General features: G+C 39.3%; 1 protein-coding gene across 2 annotated transcripts in view; it reads right to left on the bottom strand.

Annotated features, from left to right (window-relative positions):
• CTTNBP2 (cortactin binding protein 2) overlaps positions 1 to 16,698 on the bottom strand; it is a 124,522-nt gene that overhangs the window by 73,298 nt on the left and 34,526 nt on the right. For both annotated transcript variants that reach the window (XM_040343758.1, XM_040343759.1), the window contains exon 3: positions 450 to 674. In XM_040343758.1, coding sequence (XP_040199692.1) covers positions 450 to 674 — 225 coding nt within the window. The remainder of the gene's footprint in view (positions 1 to 449; positions 675 to 16,698) is intronic.

Here is a 16,698-nt window from a genome sequence, read left to right as displayed (position 1 = left end):
ACCAACAATGCACTAGCTTAAAGGAACCAATTAGAAAAAAAAGGACAAACCTTTACAACCCCTTTAAGTCTATTTTTGCTGCAAGCACCTAGGAAGCCTGGGAGCCTAGGGAATGCACATAGATCCTGGGTTGACTGATTAGGAGTTGTGCTCCCCCGTCAGCCTCACATTTGGACATGTGATGTGTACTATGATGGGAGCCTCACTAACCAATTATAGGGCTCAGCAGATGGGAGGGGTGGGTTCAGATTCCTCACCAATACATACAGAAAACTTTGAATAATGAAAGGATCTTAGGCAAATCCAGGCATTTAGCATGCTTACACTAAAAAAACACTGATGTCTGGGCACCCAAAGGTGCCTGCAATAAGCCGAGACCGTAGGTTCAAGCAAAGTATTACAATTCACATTTGCATTAAACAATAATTCATTAATGTTAAATCACTTGCCTTTCTTTGTCTTCTCTCAGCAGCAGCAAGTTGAGCAGACATCCTTTCCTGCATCTTCCTGCAGTGTGCCATGACAGCTTCCAAGATAGTGAGGGGATTGCTACATATAGGCCTCTTTTCTTTACCAACAGCACCTGCTTCAAAATCTCGCTGCAGAGCAAGGAATGGATCTCCAAGATTAAATCTTCCATATCGTTCTTGAACAAAAACTTCCTTTCTCCGTGCCTTTAAAATAAAAGACAAAAATATGATTCATACAGCGTCTTCTCCATTTATGCTCTATCACTCTTCAATTCCTAATGCATACATGCAACTGTAAGTATGGAGAATCCATTCTGGTTTGGGAATAGCATTAGACCTCAGCAGAAACCTTTTAAACTAAATAAACCCTTTGCTAATTAAATGTGGTTCCTGATTGGGATATCCTTAAAAGAGGAGCCAAGGATGTATAATACGGGGAATATAAACAAGTACAGTAATACCCATAAACACATCTATATTTTTTATGAGGAATGGTTAGGTAGCATCAATATCAAGCATGCCCATCCAACTGATATCTAGCATGTATGGCCATCTTAAAATGTATATCAAGACAATGTTGTACTTTTAGGAAGGGAAAACCTTTTGGCTGGACAACATTTTTAATTCTAAGGTAACACTAATATGCCGGGCTAACATGCCATAAAAGTAATTGTCTCTGCAACCTTTCTGGTCAGCATGTATTGCTTTATATTGCTGTAAATTGAATAGGTTCTTTAAATTTTGAGTAATGCAACCAAAAGCATTCTATATGTGTAGTACAGACCTAACTTCCTGTAACCATAGTAAAGTAAATTTGTATCAAGACAAAATTGGACTTCTTTAATTGCATCCCTTTCTGATATCTAGATGCTCGGCTGCTAAGCTGTCCCTCTGGCTTCAATACTTTGAATACTTTCAATACTTTGATCAGGAAAGCGCTGATCAGGAAAGTCAAGATCAGCATATGTGTTCCAGGCCAGTAACTTAAAATATTGACTTAGGAATGTCAGCAGCCAGACAGACAGCATTTCCAAAAAGGTTAGCATGGCAGCATGTTCTACTCAGAACAGGTGTACCTTAAATAATAGCTACCAGGCCTGGACTGGCCATAGGGCACACACATCATCCATTACTGCCTGCTATGCTAGTCCAGGGGTCTCCAAACTTTCTAAACAAAGGGACAATTTACTGTCCTTCAGACTTTAGGTGGGCCTGACTAGGGCCAGTGGGAGTAGAAAATACCCTGGCTTCCAGTGGGAGTAAACAATGCCCTATCTTTGGTGTTGGTATCAGTGGGAGGAGTAGTGCCTCATTGTTGATGTCAGTGGAAGGAATAGTGCCCCATCGTTTGTATAAGTGGGAGGAATTGTGCCCTTTCATTTGTGTCAGTGGGAGTAATAGTGCCCCATTGTTGGTGTCAGTGGGAAGAATTGTTGGTATCAATGAAAGGAATCATGCCCCATCGTTGGTGTCAATGGAAGGAATTGTGCATCATCGTTGGTGTCAATGGAAGTAGTAGTGCTTAATCGTTGGTGGAAGTGGGAGGAATAGTGCCCCATTGTTGGTGTCAGTGGGAGGAATAGTGGCCCATTGCTGGTATAAATGAAGGGAAGTATGCCCCATTGTTGGTGTCAATGGAAGGAATTGTGCATCATCGTTGGTGTCAATGGAAGGACTAGTGCTTAATCGTTGGTGGAAGTGGGAGGAATAGTGCCCCATTGTTGGTGTCAGTGGGAGGAATAGTGGCCCATTGCTGGTATAAATGAAGGGAAGTATGCCCCATTGTTGGTGTCAATGGAAGGAATTGCCTTAAGAAAACGCCTTAAGAGATCCCTTCACTGGAACTAAGGGGATAGGCCCAACCCCTGAGAGTGAACCCCACACCATAATACCTTCTCCACCACTTAAATGACTCAGATCATCAAACAAATGTTATTATTACACAAAGATAACCTGAGTAAATACAAAATACAGTTTATAATGATTTTAAGATGGTTTCATCTATTAACCACTTAAGCCCCGGACCAAAATGCTGCCTAAAGACCCAAGGGGTTTTTACAGTTCGGGACTGCGTCGCTTTAACAGACAATTGCGCGGTCGTGCGACGTGGCTCCCAAACAAAATTGGCGTCTTTTTTTCCCCACAAATAGAGCTTTCTTTTGGTGGTATTTGATCACCTCTGCGGTTTTTATTTTTTGCGCTATAAACAAAAATAGAGCGACAATTTTGAAAAAAATGCAATATTTTTTACTTTTTGCTGTAATAAATATCCCCCAAAAACATATATAAAAATTTTTTTTTTCCTCAGTTTAGGCCGATATGTATTCTTCTACCTATTTTTGGTAAAAAAAATCGCAATAATCGTTTATCGGTTGGTTTGCGCAAAATTTATAGCGTTTACAAAATAGGGGATAGTTTTTTTGCATTTTTATTTATTATTTTTTTTTTACTACTAATGGCGGCGATCAGCGATTTTTTTCGTGACTGCGACATTATGGCGGACACTTCGGACAATTTTGACACATTTTTGGGACAATTGTCATTTTCACAGCAAAAAATGCATTTAAATTGCATTGTTTATTGTGAAAATGACAGTTGCAGTTTGGGAGTTAAACACAGGGGGCGCTGTAGGAGTTAGGGATCACTGTGTATGTGTTTACTAGTGTAGGGGTGTGTGGCTGTAGGAATGACGTCATTGATCGTGTCTCCCCTATAAAGGGGATGACGCGATCGATGCGCCGACACAGTGAAGCACGGGGAAGCCGTGTTTACACACGGCTCTCCCCGTTCTTCAGCTCCGGGGAGCGATCGCGACGGAGCGGCTATAAACAAATAGCCGCGCCGTCGTCCCGGATCGCTCCCCGAGCGGACCCGACCTCCGCATGTACCGGGGGGCCGCATGTACCGGGGGGGGGGGGTCCCGTTCGGACCCCCCACCCACGTCTAGCAGAGGACGTACAGGTACGTGATTGTGCCTGTCCGTGCCATTCTGCCGACGTAAATGTACATGAGGAGGTCGGGAAGTGGTTAAGGCAAAAAAGTTGTCCACACCTGCCTGGCTCTATGTGAAAAGGTATTGCCCCCTAAACCTTATAACTGGTTGTGGCACCCTTGCCGCCAACAACTGCAATCAAGCATTTGCGATAACTCGCAATAAGTCTTTAACATTGCTGTGGAGCAATTTTGCCCCACTCTTCTTTGCAGAATTGTTTTAATTCAGCCACATTGGAGGGTTTTTCCAGCATGAACGGCCTGTGTAAGGTCATGATATAGTATCTCAATTGGATTTAAGGCTTTGACTAGGCCACTCCAAAACCTAAATTTTGCTTTGTTTGAACCATTTGGAGGTGGACTTGCTGTTGTGTTTTGGATCATTGTCCTGCTGCATAACCCAAGTGCACTTGAGCTTGACGTCACAAACTGATGGCCGAACATTCTCCTCAGAATTCATGGTTCCATCAATTATGGTAAGTCATCCAGGTCCTGAAGATGCAAAGCAGCCCCAGACCATCACGCTAACACCACCATGTCAGACTGTTGGTATGATGTTCTTGTTATTAAAATGCTGCATTTGTTTTATGCTAGATGTAACGGGACGCACACCTTCCAAAATGTTTTATTTTAGTCTCATCAGTCCACAGAATATTTTCCTAAATGTCTTGGGGATAATCAAGATGTTTTTGGGTAGATGTGAGATAAGCCTTTGTGTTATTTTTGGTGAGCAGTGGCTTTGGTCTTGGAACTCTAGCATGGATGCCATTTTTGCCCAGTCTCTTTTTTATTGTTGAATCATGAACACTGTTCTTACCTGAGGCAAGTGAGGCCTGCAGTTCTTTAGCTGTTGTTCTGGGTTCTTTTATGACCTCCTGGTTTAGTCTAAAATAAGGGGGGAACTAATGCGCAAACCAGCCTAACCCGGGAAAAAATATAATGGTACAAATAAATTAAAAGTTACAATCAAGCAGCAGCCACAACTAATAGTGCTCACGCACTGACAGCATATGATAGACAGGGGGATGTAGTGGCGCTTGCAAATACTAAAAACCGACAATAATTTAAAACAATAAATTATTCTAAACAATGATTCCTAAAGTATGAGAGTGAGTCCGTCCTCTACTGGGGTAAAGTTGTGTTCCACTCGAGGTCTATGCCCAAAGAATACCATCCAGCATCAATAATTAGATGTGGAAGGAACTGCGAGTGAATAAATAATGAAATCCAATGGATAAAAGTGCCTAACTGGCCGCACAGTGTACATGGGATAATAATCCTTTTTAAAAAATATGTGTCATAAATCCTTAAAGTGCTTGATAAAAAACAAGTGCAAAGTGCTAATAAATAAAACAATAATAGCAGTGAATGAAAGCTCCAGCTCTCCTGGAAAGTGGTTAATTACTAATTAGCAAACACATGCAGGAAAAAGCAACAACTAAAAAGAAGTCCAAAAATGCAAGTGTCCTAAAAACCTAAACGGTTCAATCATAAAACTGTTGTTTTTTCTGTGCGATGAAAAAAATATAATAATATAATAATAAATAAAAAATAAAAAAATCATAAATAATAGTCCAAAAACAGATAGTACAATATCACTGCAGGATTAGTGATAGTGAATAAAACTATATCCAGTGCACAATCAAGTGATAATGATAATATTAAAAATAAAGTCCAAAGTGCAAAGTGCATCTGTGCTCCATTCAACAATTCAGATGATCAGTGGTTAATTCAGTGAAGACTTGTTACATTGTGCTTATTCAGTGAAGACTTGTTACATTGTGCTCATATGTCTGTGAATCAAAACAGCCAGATTTTCCTCAGTGTGGGGATTATTTTTACTAGCCTCTTACCTTCCTGAGGCTTTTACCAAGCCTGTAACAGGAGCTGCTCTGCAGTCACATAGATAAAATCCAGGATCCAAAAACGACTCACACTCCTCCCCATTCAGGCTCTCAAAAAGAAACACAGGAATGCCTCCATAGCATAAAACCACAGGATATCAGTTTAATAAAGAAAAACGAATACACTCACAAACATTGCTGTGTTAAACAGCATGTGTAGAATCGAGTGTCACCGCTCTGCGGCCGCAAAGCAGGTGACTTCACCAGCAAGCCCTCTGTGTCCTCCTCACGCGTATCGCGACAGCCCTACGTCGCTTAATCATATGATTAAGCGACGTAGGGCTGTCGCGATACGCGTGAGGAGGACACAGAGGGCTTGCTGGTGAAGTCACCTGCTTTGCGGCCACAGAGCGGTGACACTCGATTCTACACATGCTGTTTAACACAGCAATGTTTGTGAGTGTATTCGTTTTTCTTTATTAAACTGATATCCTGTGGTTTTATGCTATGGAGGCATTCCTGTGTTTCTTTTTGAGAGCCTGAATGGGGAGGAGTGTGAGTCGTTTTTGGATCCTGGATTTTATCTATGTGACTGCAGAGCAGCTCCTGTTACAGGCTTGGTAAAAGCCTCAGGAAGGTAAGAGGCTAGTAAAAATAATCCCCACACTGAGGAAAATCGGGCTGTTTTGATTCACAGACATATGAGCACAATGTAACAAGTCTTCACTGAATGAGCACAATGTAACAAGTCTTCACTGAATTAACCACTGATCATCTGAATTGTTGAATGGAGCACAGATGCACTTTGCACTTTGGACTTTATTTTCAATATTATCATTATCACTTGATTGTGCACTGGATATAGTTTTATTCACTATCACTAATCCTGCAGTGATATTGTACTATCTGTTTTTGGACTATTATTTATGATTTTTTTATTTTTTATTTATTATTATATTATTATATTTTTTTCATCGCACAGAAAAAACAACAGTTTTATGATTGAACCGTTTAGGTTTTTAGGACACTTGCATTTTTGGACTTCTTTTTAGTTGTTGCTTTTTCCTGCATGTGTTTGCTAATTAGTAATTAACCACTTTCCAGGAGAGCTGGAGCTTTCATTCACTGCTATTATTGTTTTATTTATTAGCACTTTGCACTTGTTTTTTATCAAGCACTTTAAGGATTTATGACACATATTTTTTAAAAAGGATTATTATCCCATGTACACTGTGCGGCCAGTTAGGCACTTTTATCCATTGGATTTCATTATTTATTCACTCGCAGTTCCTTCCACATCTAATTATTGATGCTGGATGGTATTCTTTGGGCATAGACCTCGAGTGGAACACAACTTTACCCCAGTAGAGGACGGACTCACTCTCATACTTTAGGAATCATTGTTTAGAATAATTTATTGTTTTAAATTATTGTCGGTTTTTAGTATTTGCAAGCGCCACTACATCCTCCTGGTTTAGTCGTCGTCATGCTCTTTGAGTAATTTTTGTAGGCCGGCCACTCCTGAAAAGGTTCACCACTGTTCCAAGTTATCTCTATTTGTGGATAATGACTCTCCCCATGGTTCACTGGAGTTCCAAAGTCTTAGAAATGACTTTGAAACCCTTCCTAGATCGATACTTGTTTGTTTATAATCTGTTCTGGAATTTTTTTAGATTGTGGCATGAAGTGTCTTTTTCCGTTAGCGTGCTTCACTTTGACAGACAGATTCTATTTATGTGATTTCTTGATTCAACAGGTCTGGCAAGTGAAATTTAACTGAGCTTTCCAAAAAATGGTGGGTAATCACAGTTCATTCATGATTCAGCATGGGAGGGGCAATACTTTTTCACATAGGGCCAGGCTGGTTTAAACAGCTTTTTTTCCTTAATAAATGAAAAAATTATTTCAAAACTGCATCTTGGATTTACTCCGATTATCTTTGTGTAGTATTAAAATTTGTTTGAAGATTTAAATCATTAAAGTGTGAGAAATATGCAAACAAAATCAGTAAGGGGGCAAATACTTTTCCACAGCGCTGTATATGTATATATATATATATATATATATATATATATATATATATATATATATATAGTGGCGGTGGGACCCTGTGCGACCTTAAAGATGGTTGGTTTTCACCAGATTTTGTAGAGAAAGACACACTGATTGCACAGCTGTGTGTTGTGCTATTTGGTTCTGACCTGACTATGGCTCAGGGCCCCTCCCAACAGTCAGGTGGACTCCCATCCTTCTGAAAGGAGTCAGATGGGTGCAGCCAGAGTATGCATGTCTGCAGGAGGCAGATGTCATTGGTGATTGAGCAGCAAGGCGTTGATCAGGAGAAAGCTAGGTGTGAGCTTAACTCTAGGAAACTCTGTTTGTTCTGAGGAGCAGACCTAAGGCCTAGGCTAAAGGCCTGAAACAGCCGGATGGCAAGAATGAAAGCCAGGAGGCTAAAGTATTGAGTATGCAAGATACAGTAATAGTGGAACATCCTTGTGAGGGCTACTGATGTATTTGTGAACGTTTTGTGCTTTTAAATAAAAGTGGGCTACCAGGCCTTTAAAAATTCAGTTCTGGACTGGCGTAAACACTAAAAACGCACCTACCGCTGGAGTCTGATCACCCCAATCTTACAATATATATAACAAAAAGCCATCTAGAAACCAGCAATTTGGTTAAAATAAAAAATGGGCTGCTCAGTCTAAAGTGCCTGGGCCCATTTTTTTGTCCCAGTACGGGCCTGCTAGCTACCTGAGAAACTCAATTTTGAAATGTAAAGTCACTGTGTACTCTGTGTAGTTCATCAATGGCCTGAATCTGCATCTTATAATTAAAATGCATGAATCTACCCTGAATAAATCCGCTTATTGCCAAAAAACGTTCTTAGCATTCAAAAATAAACCTTGGTGATGCCAGTCTACTACAATCTGGTAGAGGAAGCTCAATGCAATAACCTAATGACCTTCTTAGTTCATTTATTGAAAGGTTACATAATATACCGTGATCCAAGTGATTTTTTTTCCCAGCACACACTAAAAGATTTAGTCATACACAAAAATTGGCCAATTTGATCGACAGATATTTATCATTCAAACTAAAAAGTGTGGGACCACATGTAAAGTACTAGTAGTACATCTATATCTGTCATCCTGACTCAATAGATATTTGTTATTACTGAAAATGAGCAGAGAGCTTAATCTACCAGAACACTTCTAAACTGTAAGCAAATCTGGCCATTTAAAATTCTCCAATTTAAAAGATATATATGTAGCCAAGATAAACAGTATGTCCTTTGTAGCATGATCCTCAAGTTAATTTAGCTGCACAGCACTGAGAAACATGTTGTGGTAATGGTCATATTACAAAAGAATGGTTGCCTCTACATGATTCACCACAAACGTGGCTTCTTCTTCTTAATTAAGGCATAGACCTAACCTTTTATTTCAAGAAGTTTGAAAAGCTTCAAGCATTTCCTTTATTATTTATTATAAGGAAATGCTTGGGTAAGGCTAGACGGGCTATTTGAACAATTACTGAATATCTAGCAGATTAAAATGAGAAAGTTCAATATATAATTAATTGCATATTCTTTTAGAGGGTACAAGCACCTTGAAGTATGCTGGTAATGGATGAAGTCAGTTTATAGGGAAAGAATAAATATAGATCGATCGATTTGCCAAAACTTATTGAAATAAAAGGTTAGGTTTATGCCTTAATTAAATTGAGTCCTTGGTGATTCAAGTGGCATTAGTAAAGACCAATCTTGTTTATACAATTTTGCAGGTGTAGCCACTCTTGTGGCACAGACGTCCCCCACTGGACCTCTTGGTGGGTCTTGGGGAGTATCCAGAATTGTGACCATTTAACAGGGTGAGAAAGTACATTCATCAGGCGATCTATATGTGATATTGATTATGTAAATTATGTTTGAGTTATAATGAACCTTTGGGGTTCCCTAAATGGATGTTTTGTTTTAAAATAAAATTAATTTTATAATTTTTTCTGTTTTGGTGGTAATGTTTTAAAATAAAGGTCCTACAAAAGCTCCAGAAGAAGCCACGTTTGGTGAAACATGTAGAAGCAACCATTCTTTTGTTATATGACCATTGGGCTATCTATAGCACTAATTGCATAAGTAGTTTTATGCTGTTTATGTATCAATACATTTTGTATTTTTTGTATAATTGATTCTTTGATTTTTTGCACATTAGAACTCCGCTTACTGCCCCCTTGGGGCCTATACACTTTTCTGTTATACTTTATAGGAGGTGGTGCATTTATTAAAATCTCTGGGCTTCATGAATAATTTGTCAAACTATTGTACATATGTATTTATGACACAGAATGTGAGCACACCATCTGTCAACATTCTCAGCTTCTAGTGACTGAATTACCCAAATGATGTGTTAATTACTAAAGAAATAATAACTCTGTAAATATACCTGCAGTTTTAAAAGAAATACATTCTTATAGTTTAATAAATGTTTATAGACATCTGGTTATAATATACTTTTCCATATAAAAAAGGACCACATTAACAGGTGTAGACATTTAATGTTATTTTTTTGTTTTTATCATACTTGATGAAAAGACAGCCCATGAATTGTGAATCTGAGCATTCAGGATCACTTACATATATAAATTCTTAAAAATGCTAATTGCTGTGCATGTGCTGGCAAACATATAAACTGTGTTCCTTACAGGATTTTCATCAACCATATGTTTTACAAATGTGGAGTTGCATAGTTACCATGTGGTGCTACAAAACAAACTTTTAACATTATCAATTCTGTTTTACATTAGCATTGATTAATGATGTAAAAAGAAAAGAAAATGGACAATTCTTAAGCCAAATCTACTTCGGCTTGAAAAACAAGAGTCCCTGTGGGTCTAAAGATGCCGGAAAGAATGCATTTTCAGAAGCAGAGGTCAGCAATGGTAGCCTTCACATTTCATTTATAAAAGGTTAGTCTGTGTCTTTAAATCTGTACTGGAACATTCATTAAAACGCAAAGAAAAATACAAGTGTATATATATATATATATATATATATATATATATATATATATATAGATAGATAGATAGATAGATAGATAGATATAATTATATATATATATATATATATATATATAAAGAGAGAGAGAGAGAGAGAGAGAGAGAGAGAGGTCTGACAATATACATTGCCCCCTCTGCAGGTTTCAACTAACAGCCATATTTGGATCTGTACAGTTTCTGCATTCTCCACTGTAAACATCCAAGCCAAGCTTGCAGAAAGCAAAACTGTGAGTACAGAAAAAGTCAAAGACATACTTCTCTTTATGACCTCTTTGTGTGACTTAACATAACACATATGATTTCTTCAATAAGAAGTAGAATATTAATTCAAGATAGACCTCTGGCAAGCAGCTAAATATGCATCCTAAGTACATATATGGGAAATGTTTAAAGTGTGTGTTACCACTAAAATTATTATAGCATATATTTCTCTAATAAGGTATGTTTTTGTCTCCAACAGAAGAAATTCTTTTTCACATTCAAAGGGTTTTTATTAAAAGTTTTTTTTTTTTAAATAAAACTCACAGATGATTATGTAATCACACAATTAACAAACAGTTAATTGAATGACAATGATGAATACAAGATCACATCCATGTAGATGGAAATAACAGACTCACAAGAAATAATGGGCCAGATTCACATAGAATTGCCCTACGCTGCGGCGGCGTAACGTATCCCATTTACGTTACACCGCCCCAAGTTTTCAGCGTAAGTGCTTTATTCACAAAGCACTTGCCTGTAAACTTGCGGCAGCGTATCGTAAATCCACCCGGCGCAAGCCCGCCTAATTCAAATGGGGCGGGGACCATTTAAATGAGGCGCGTTCCCGCGCCAAACGTACTGCGCATGCTCCGTCCCTATAATTTCCCGACGTGCATTGCGCTAAATGACGTCGCAAGGACGTCATTGGTTTCGACGTTAACGTAAATGGCGTCCAGCGCCATTCATGGACGACTTACGCAAACGACGTGAAATTTCAAATTTCGACACGGGAACGACGGCCATACTTAACATTGGAATATAAGTGAAGTGAACTCCTGCGCTGTCTAGAGTGAGGGGACAAGTGAAAAGTGGGGATACTGCTGCAAATAAAAAAGAGGTCTACCTCGATAGACAAAAAGTGATAATTGTAACAAGTGAAATATTTGCGCTGTAAAGTGTTATACAAATTAATGTGTGTGTGCATATAACCACATACATATACAAGTACAAAAAATGGGTGGGGAAAGTCCAAAAAAGGGGGAGTGACACTAATATACCAGTAAACAATATTGTTGAATAGTCCTTAATCGAGGGCACAGTGCTGAAGAGGTCCAGGTACAACAAAATCCAACCATGTAGGGGTGCAGTTCATCAATACTTTATCCAATCAATAACGTTGTGAAGTGAAAAATGTTGAAAAACACAACAATAAAAATAAAATATAAAAATAGAAATAAAAATAAATATAAAAATAAAAATAAAAATAAGAATAAGGGTCAAAGTATTTCAGAAGAAGGAGGCCTTGTATCCAAAAAGGGTGAAAGATAGACAGTGAGCCGTAACCAAGATCTCATATATGCACCTCTAGTGATCCCAGCAGCTCACCTCTAATCTGGCAAGCTGGATTAATATCAGCCTGATCCTGATGGGTGTGGTCCGTTGTTGAATATCACATACGGGTCTCCATAAAGTGTATTACATGAAAAAGTAAAAGGAGTAGAAACCAAATGGTGTGATAACGTCACAGAGAGGGATAGCAATGTCTTCTGATTTAAACCAGTGGAGATGCACTCACATGTGGGTGAAAAAACTGGGGCTCTTATCCACGAACGCCGAGCTCGTCAGTCCCTCCTTCCTCTCCCTTACTGATTCTCCAGGGTTAGGAGTCCCGTGTCCCCAATGGTTCACGAGTCGGCTCTTGTTATGTATGAGGATCTCGGTGGTGTATGTGGGGTAAGAGAGAAGGACAAGCCTGATCGTGTGATATCATCAACAATAAACAAAAAAAACCCCAGGAATGCCCAGGTAGTAATGCACTCACATGAACAATATAACATAAAAGACCTTCCTCCACGAGTGCGGACTCGCAATAAATCTGTGCCTCCAACACTTCCCCTCTATCTGTGGCTCAGTCCGGACACTCAGATGTGGCAGTCATACATGGGGGGAAGTGGAATAAACAACCACAGCGTAGCCCAGTCAGACGTGAAAAGTTTATTTTAAAAGCACTTAAAAACTCACATTTAAAATCGAAATTGCTGCATCAATCCGACGAGTGGCGAACTCTTATATCCAGTGGTCGGATGCTGGAGTGTGTCAAGCCCTCCAATCCCGATGCGTATCGTCAACATGTGACTTCATCAGGGGATGATGTAGGGGACACACTAACAGATATTTATAGTCTGTGAAATTGTTCTTTATTTTTATTTTTATTTTTATTTTTATTTTTATATATATATTTTTTTCACCAGTGGACTAACATTATCCAGACTGCTGGGTATTCTACATCCCAAGTATGTATACCCCTATTACTGATCTATCTGTGGCAACAGATGAGAAGAGAGATGTCTGCCTCTTTATACCTTACAGATAGACACCTGTGCCCTGTGGATATTTCCGCTTGGATCCTTTTGTCTATGGTATACCGTCTCACTTCCAGGATTATATATATCTATATGTCCCCCAGATGCTCTTTCCAGGTCTTCTAATTATTGGCAAACATGCACTGAAGAGAGCTTGCTCTGTCACGAGTGCCTCTTACGTCCCAGTCTGTGTTTTCAGTTTCCAATACCATTCTCTGCCACCAGGGGGATTCCCTCGTCCTCCGTTCCCCCCCACCCCCCCTCTCCTTATCTTTTCGAGTTCCTAATTCTCTTTCCCGTTCTGTATATTTCATTGGTAATAGGTTCTATGTGCCCTTGGCACACCATCCGCCTGCCTGCACTGTAGGGACTGACAATACTGTGGATGCATTCGTCTGGTTCCCTGTATGTGGACAGTATTGAATATAACCAACAACATGGCGCAGGTGGGTTGAAATAATCTCTGTCCCCATTGAGATACATGGGCTTCTACAAAATGGCCGCCGGGCGCCCAATTTCACAGACTATAAATATCTGTTAGTGTGTCCCCTACATCATCCCCTGATGAAGTCACATGTTGACGATACGCGTCGGGATTGGAGGGCTTGACACACTCCAGCATCCGACCACTGGATATACGAGTTCGCCACTCGTCGGATTGATGCAGCAATTTCGATTTTAAATGTGAGTTTTTAAGTGCTTTTAAAATAAACTTTTCACGTCTGACTGGGCTACGCTGTGGTTGTTTATTCCACTTCCCCCCATGTATGACTGCCACATCTGAGTGTCCGGACTGAGCCACAGATAGAGGGGAAGTGTTGGAGGCACAGATTTATTGCGAGTCCGCACTCGTGGAGGAAGGTCTTTTATGTTATATTGTTCATGTGAGTGCATTACTACCTGGGCATTCCTGGGGTTTTTTTTGTTTATTGTTGATGATATCACACGATCAGGCTTGTCCTTCTCTCTTACCCCACATACACCACCGAGATCCTCATACATAACAAGAGCCGACTCGTGAACCATTGGGGACACGGGACTCCTAACCCTGGAGAATCAGTAAGGGAGAGGAAGGAGGGACTGACGAGCTCGGCGTTCGTGGATAAGAGCCCCAGTTTTTTCACCCACATGTGAGTGCATCTCCACTGGTTTAAATCAGAAGACATTGCTATCCCTCTCTGTGACGTTATTACACCATTTGGTTTCTACTCCTTTTACTTTTTCATGTAATACACTTTATGGAGACCCGTATGTGATATTCAACAACGGACCACATCCATCAGGATCAGGCTGATTTAATCCAGCTTGCCAGATTAGAGGTGAGCTGCTGGGATCACTAGAGGTGCATATATGAGATCTTGGTTACGGCTCACTGTCTATCTTTCACCCTTTTTGGATACAAGGCCTCCTTCTTCTGAAATACTTTGACCCTTATTCTTATTTTTATATTTATTTTTATTTCTATTTTTATATTTTATTTTTATTGTTGTGTTTTTCAACATTTTTCACTTCACAACGTTATTGATTGGATAAAGTATTGATGAACTGCACCCCTACATGGTTGGATTTTGTTGTACCTGGACCTCTTCAGCACTGTGCCCTCGATTAATGACTATTCAACAATATTGTTTACTGGTATATTAGTGTCACTCCCCCTTTTTTGGACTTTCCCCACCCATTTTTTGTACTTGTATATGTATGTGGTTATATGCACACACACATTAATTTGTATAACACTTTACAGCGCAAATATTTCACTTGTTACATACTTAACATTGGCTAGACCACCTAGAGGGCAGGTTTAGTTTTACGCCGCGTATCTCTACGGAAACGATGTCAATTTACAGCGACGGGCAAAGTGTATGTTCGTGAATCGGCGTAACTAGTCATTTGCATATTCTACGCCGACCGCAATGGAATCGCCACCTATCGGCCAGCCTAGAATTGCAGCCTAAGATCCGACGGTGTAAGTCACTTACACCTGTCGGATCTTAGGGATATCTATGCGTAACCTGATTCTATGAATCAGGCGCATAGATACGACAATCGTATCTCAGAGATACGACGGCGTATCAGGAGATACGCCGTCGTATCTCTTTTATGAATCTGGCCCAATATGTCTAGGATGTAGTGTTTGGATATGCTAAGGATCTGGGTTGAGAGATGTTAATATAGATTGTCTCATCCAGTTTAAAAAAGGAAGGTAATGTTTTCTCTAATTGTCAAGGTTTGGACATTTTTGCATTTTGGGTGGTATTTAGCTTTTTTGCTTAATGCAGTGTTTCTCAATTCCAGTCCTCAGGCCCCCCCAACAGGTCAGGTTTTCAGGATTTCCATTATTTTGCACAGGTGATTTGATCAGTTTCACTGCCTTAGTAATCACCACAGCCTTTTCATCTGAGGGAAATCCTGAAAACCCGACCTGTTGGGGGGGCCTGAGGACTGGAATTGAGAAACACTGCCTTAATGCCAGAAGTAATGTGAATTTGGGACAAAAATAAAAGGCGGATGGGGGGAGGAGAGGGAGATGAACATGGTCCATCAAAAAATCCTGTGCAACAAAGGTGTACATTTAATAAACCGTGATAAGCCGAGATCATGATGATCACGGCTTATCTCAGAGCATTGCCGGTTTAATAAACTGAGATAAGGAGCAGAGAACATGTTCTCCACTCCTCATCACAGCACATGACCGTTTTGTTACAAACGGCCAGTTTAATAAACTGAGATCTGAAGATCTCACAGTTCTTCCACTGAAATATCTCCCTTCCAGATTCACCAGCTCAGAGGTGGAGAATCTGGGAGATAAGCTGGTGTGATAAGAGGAAGAAGGCTTATTTCTTCCTAATATCAGCACCAGTGGGTTAAAAATGAATATTAACAACATAATATATATATATATATGGATACTGTATATGTGTGTGTATATATATATATATATATATATACACATATACACACACACATATATACAGTATTTATATACATATACACACACACATATATACAGTATTTATATATATGTATACACACATAATTACAGAATTTATATATATGTATACACACACACATATATACACAAACACATGAATATATATATATATATATATATATATATATATTCATGTGTTTGTGTATATATACATATATACTGTATATATGTGTATGTACACACACACATATATATACAGTATATATATATATATATATATATATATATATATATATATATATATATAGTTATCACATATCTGAAAACATGTAATTACATGTTCTTTTAAACTTTAGTTTCACTTTTTGAATTTGGCTGCACTGTAATATCACAATATCTCACGAGATTACAGGCAGCCCACCCACTTTTACACAGATCTCGGCCGTTTTCAGAGGAAACACTTCTCCTCTGTTCTCCCTCTGAGAACTGAAGTTCTCAGTTTATTAAACCGGCTGCAGAGGAGATAATTTTTCTCTGAGAACTGCCGAGAACTGAACTGAGAAAAAACTTCTCAGTTTATTAAACGGACACCAAAGAGAGAGAAAGGACAGAATGGAGTAAAGGCTCAACAGGATAGAGAGAGGAAATTAGCAGAAAGGGAGTGCGAAAAGAAAGGGGGAAATTGAGGCACATAGGAAAGGGGAGAGGACATCAGGGCTCTTCATGTGAACTCCTCCACCTATAGAGAGGCATAGCTTGCCATTGGTATAGAAGGGTGGGCTAATGAAATGCATGAAACCTTTTTTTTCAACAATTTGTTGGGCAGTCAGTAGTAA

The sequence above is a fragment of the Rana temporaria genome, chromosome 3 (genome assembly GCF_905171775.1).
Source record: "Rana temporaria chromosome 3, aRanTem1.1, whole genome shotgun sequence".
Lineage (NCBI taxonomy): Eukaryota > Metazoa > Chordata > Amphibia > Anura > Ranidae > Rana > Rana temporaria.
The sequence above is the reverse complement of the archived record's forward strand: the minus strand, read 5'-3'. Positions and strand labels throughout refer to the sequence as shown.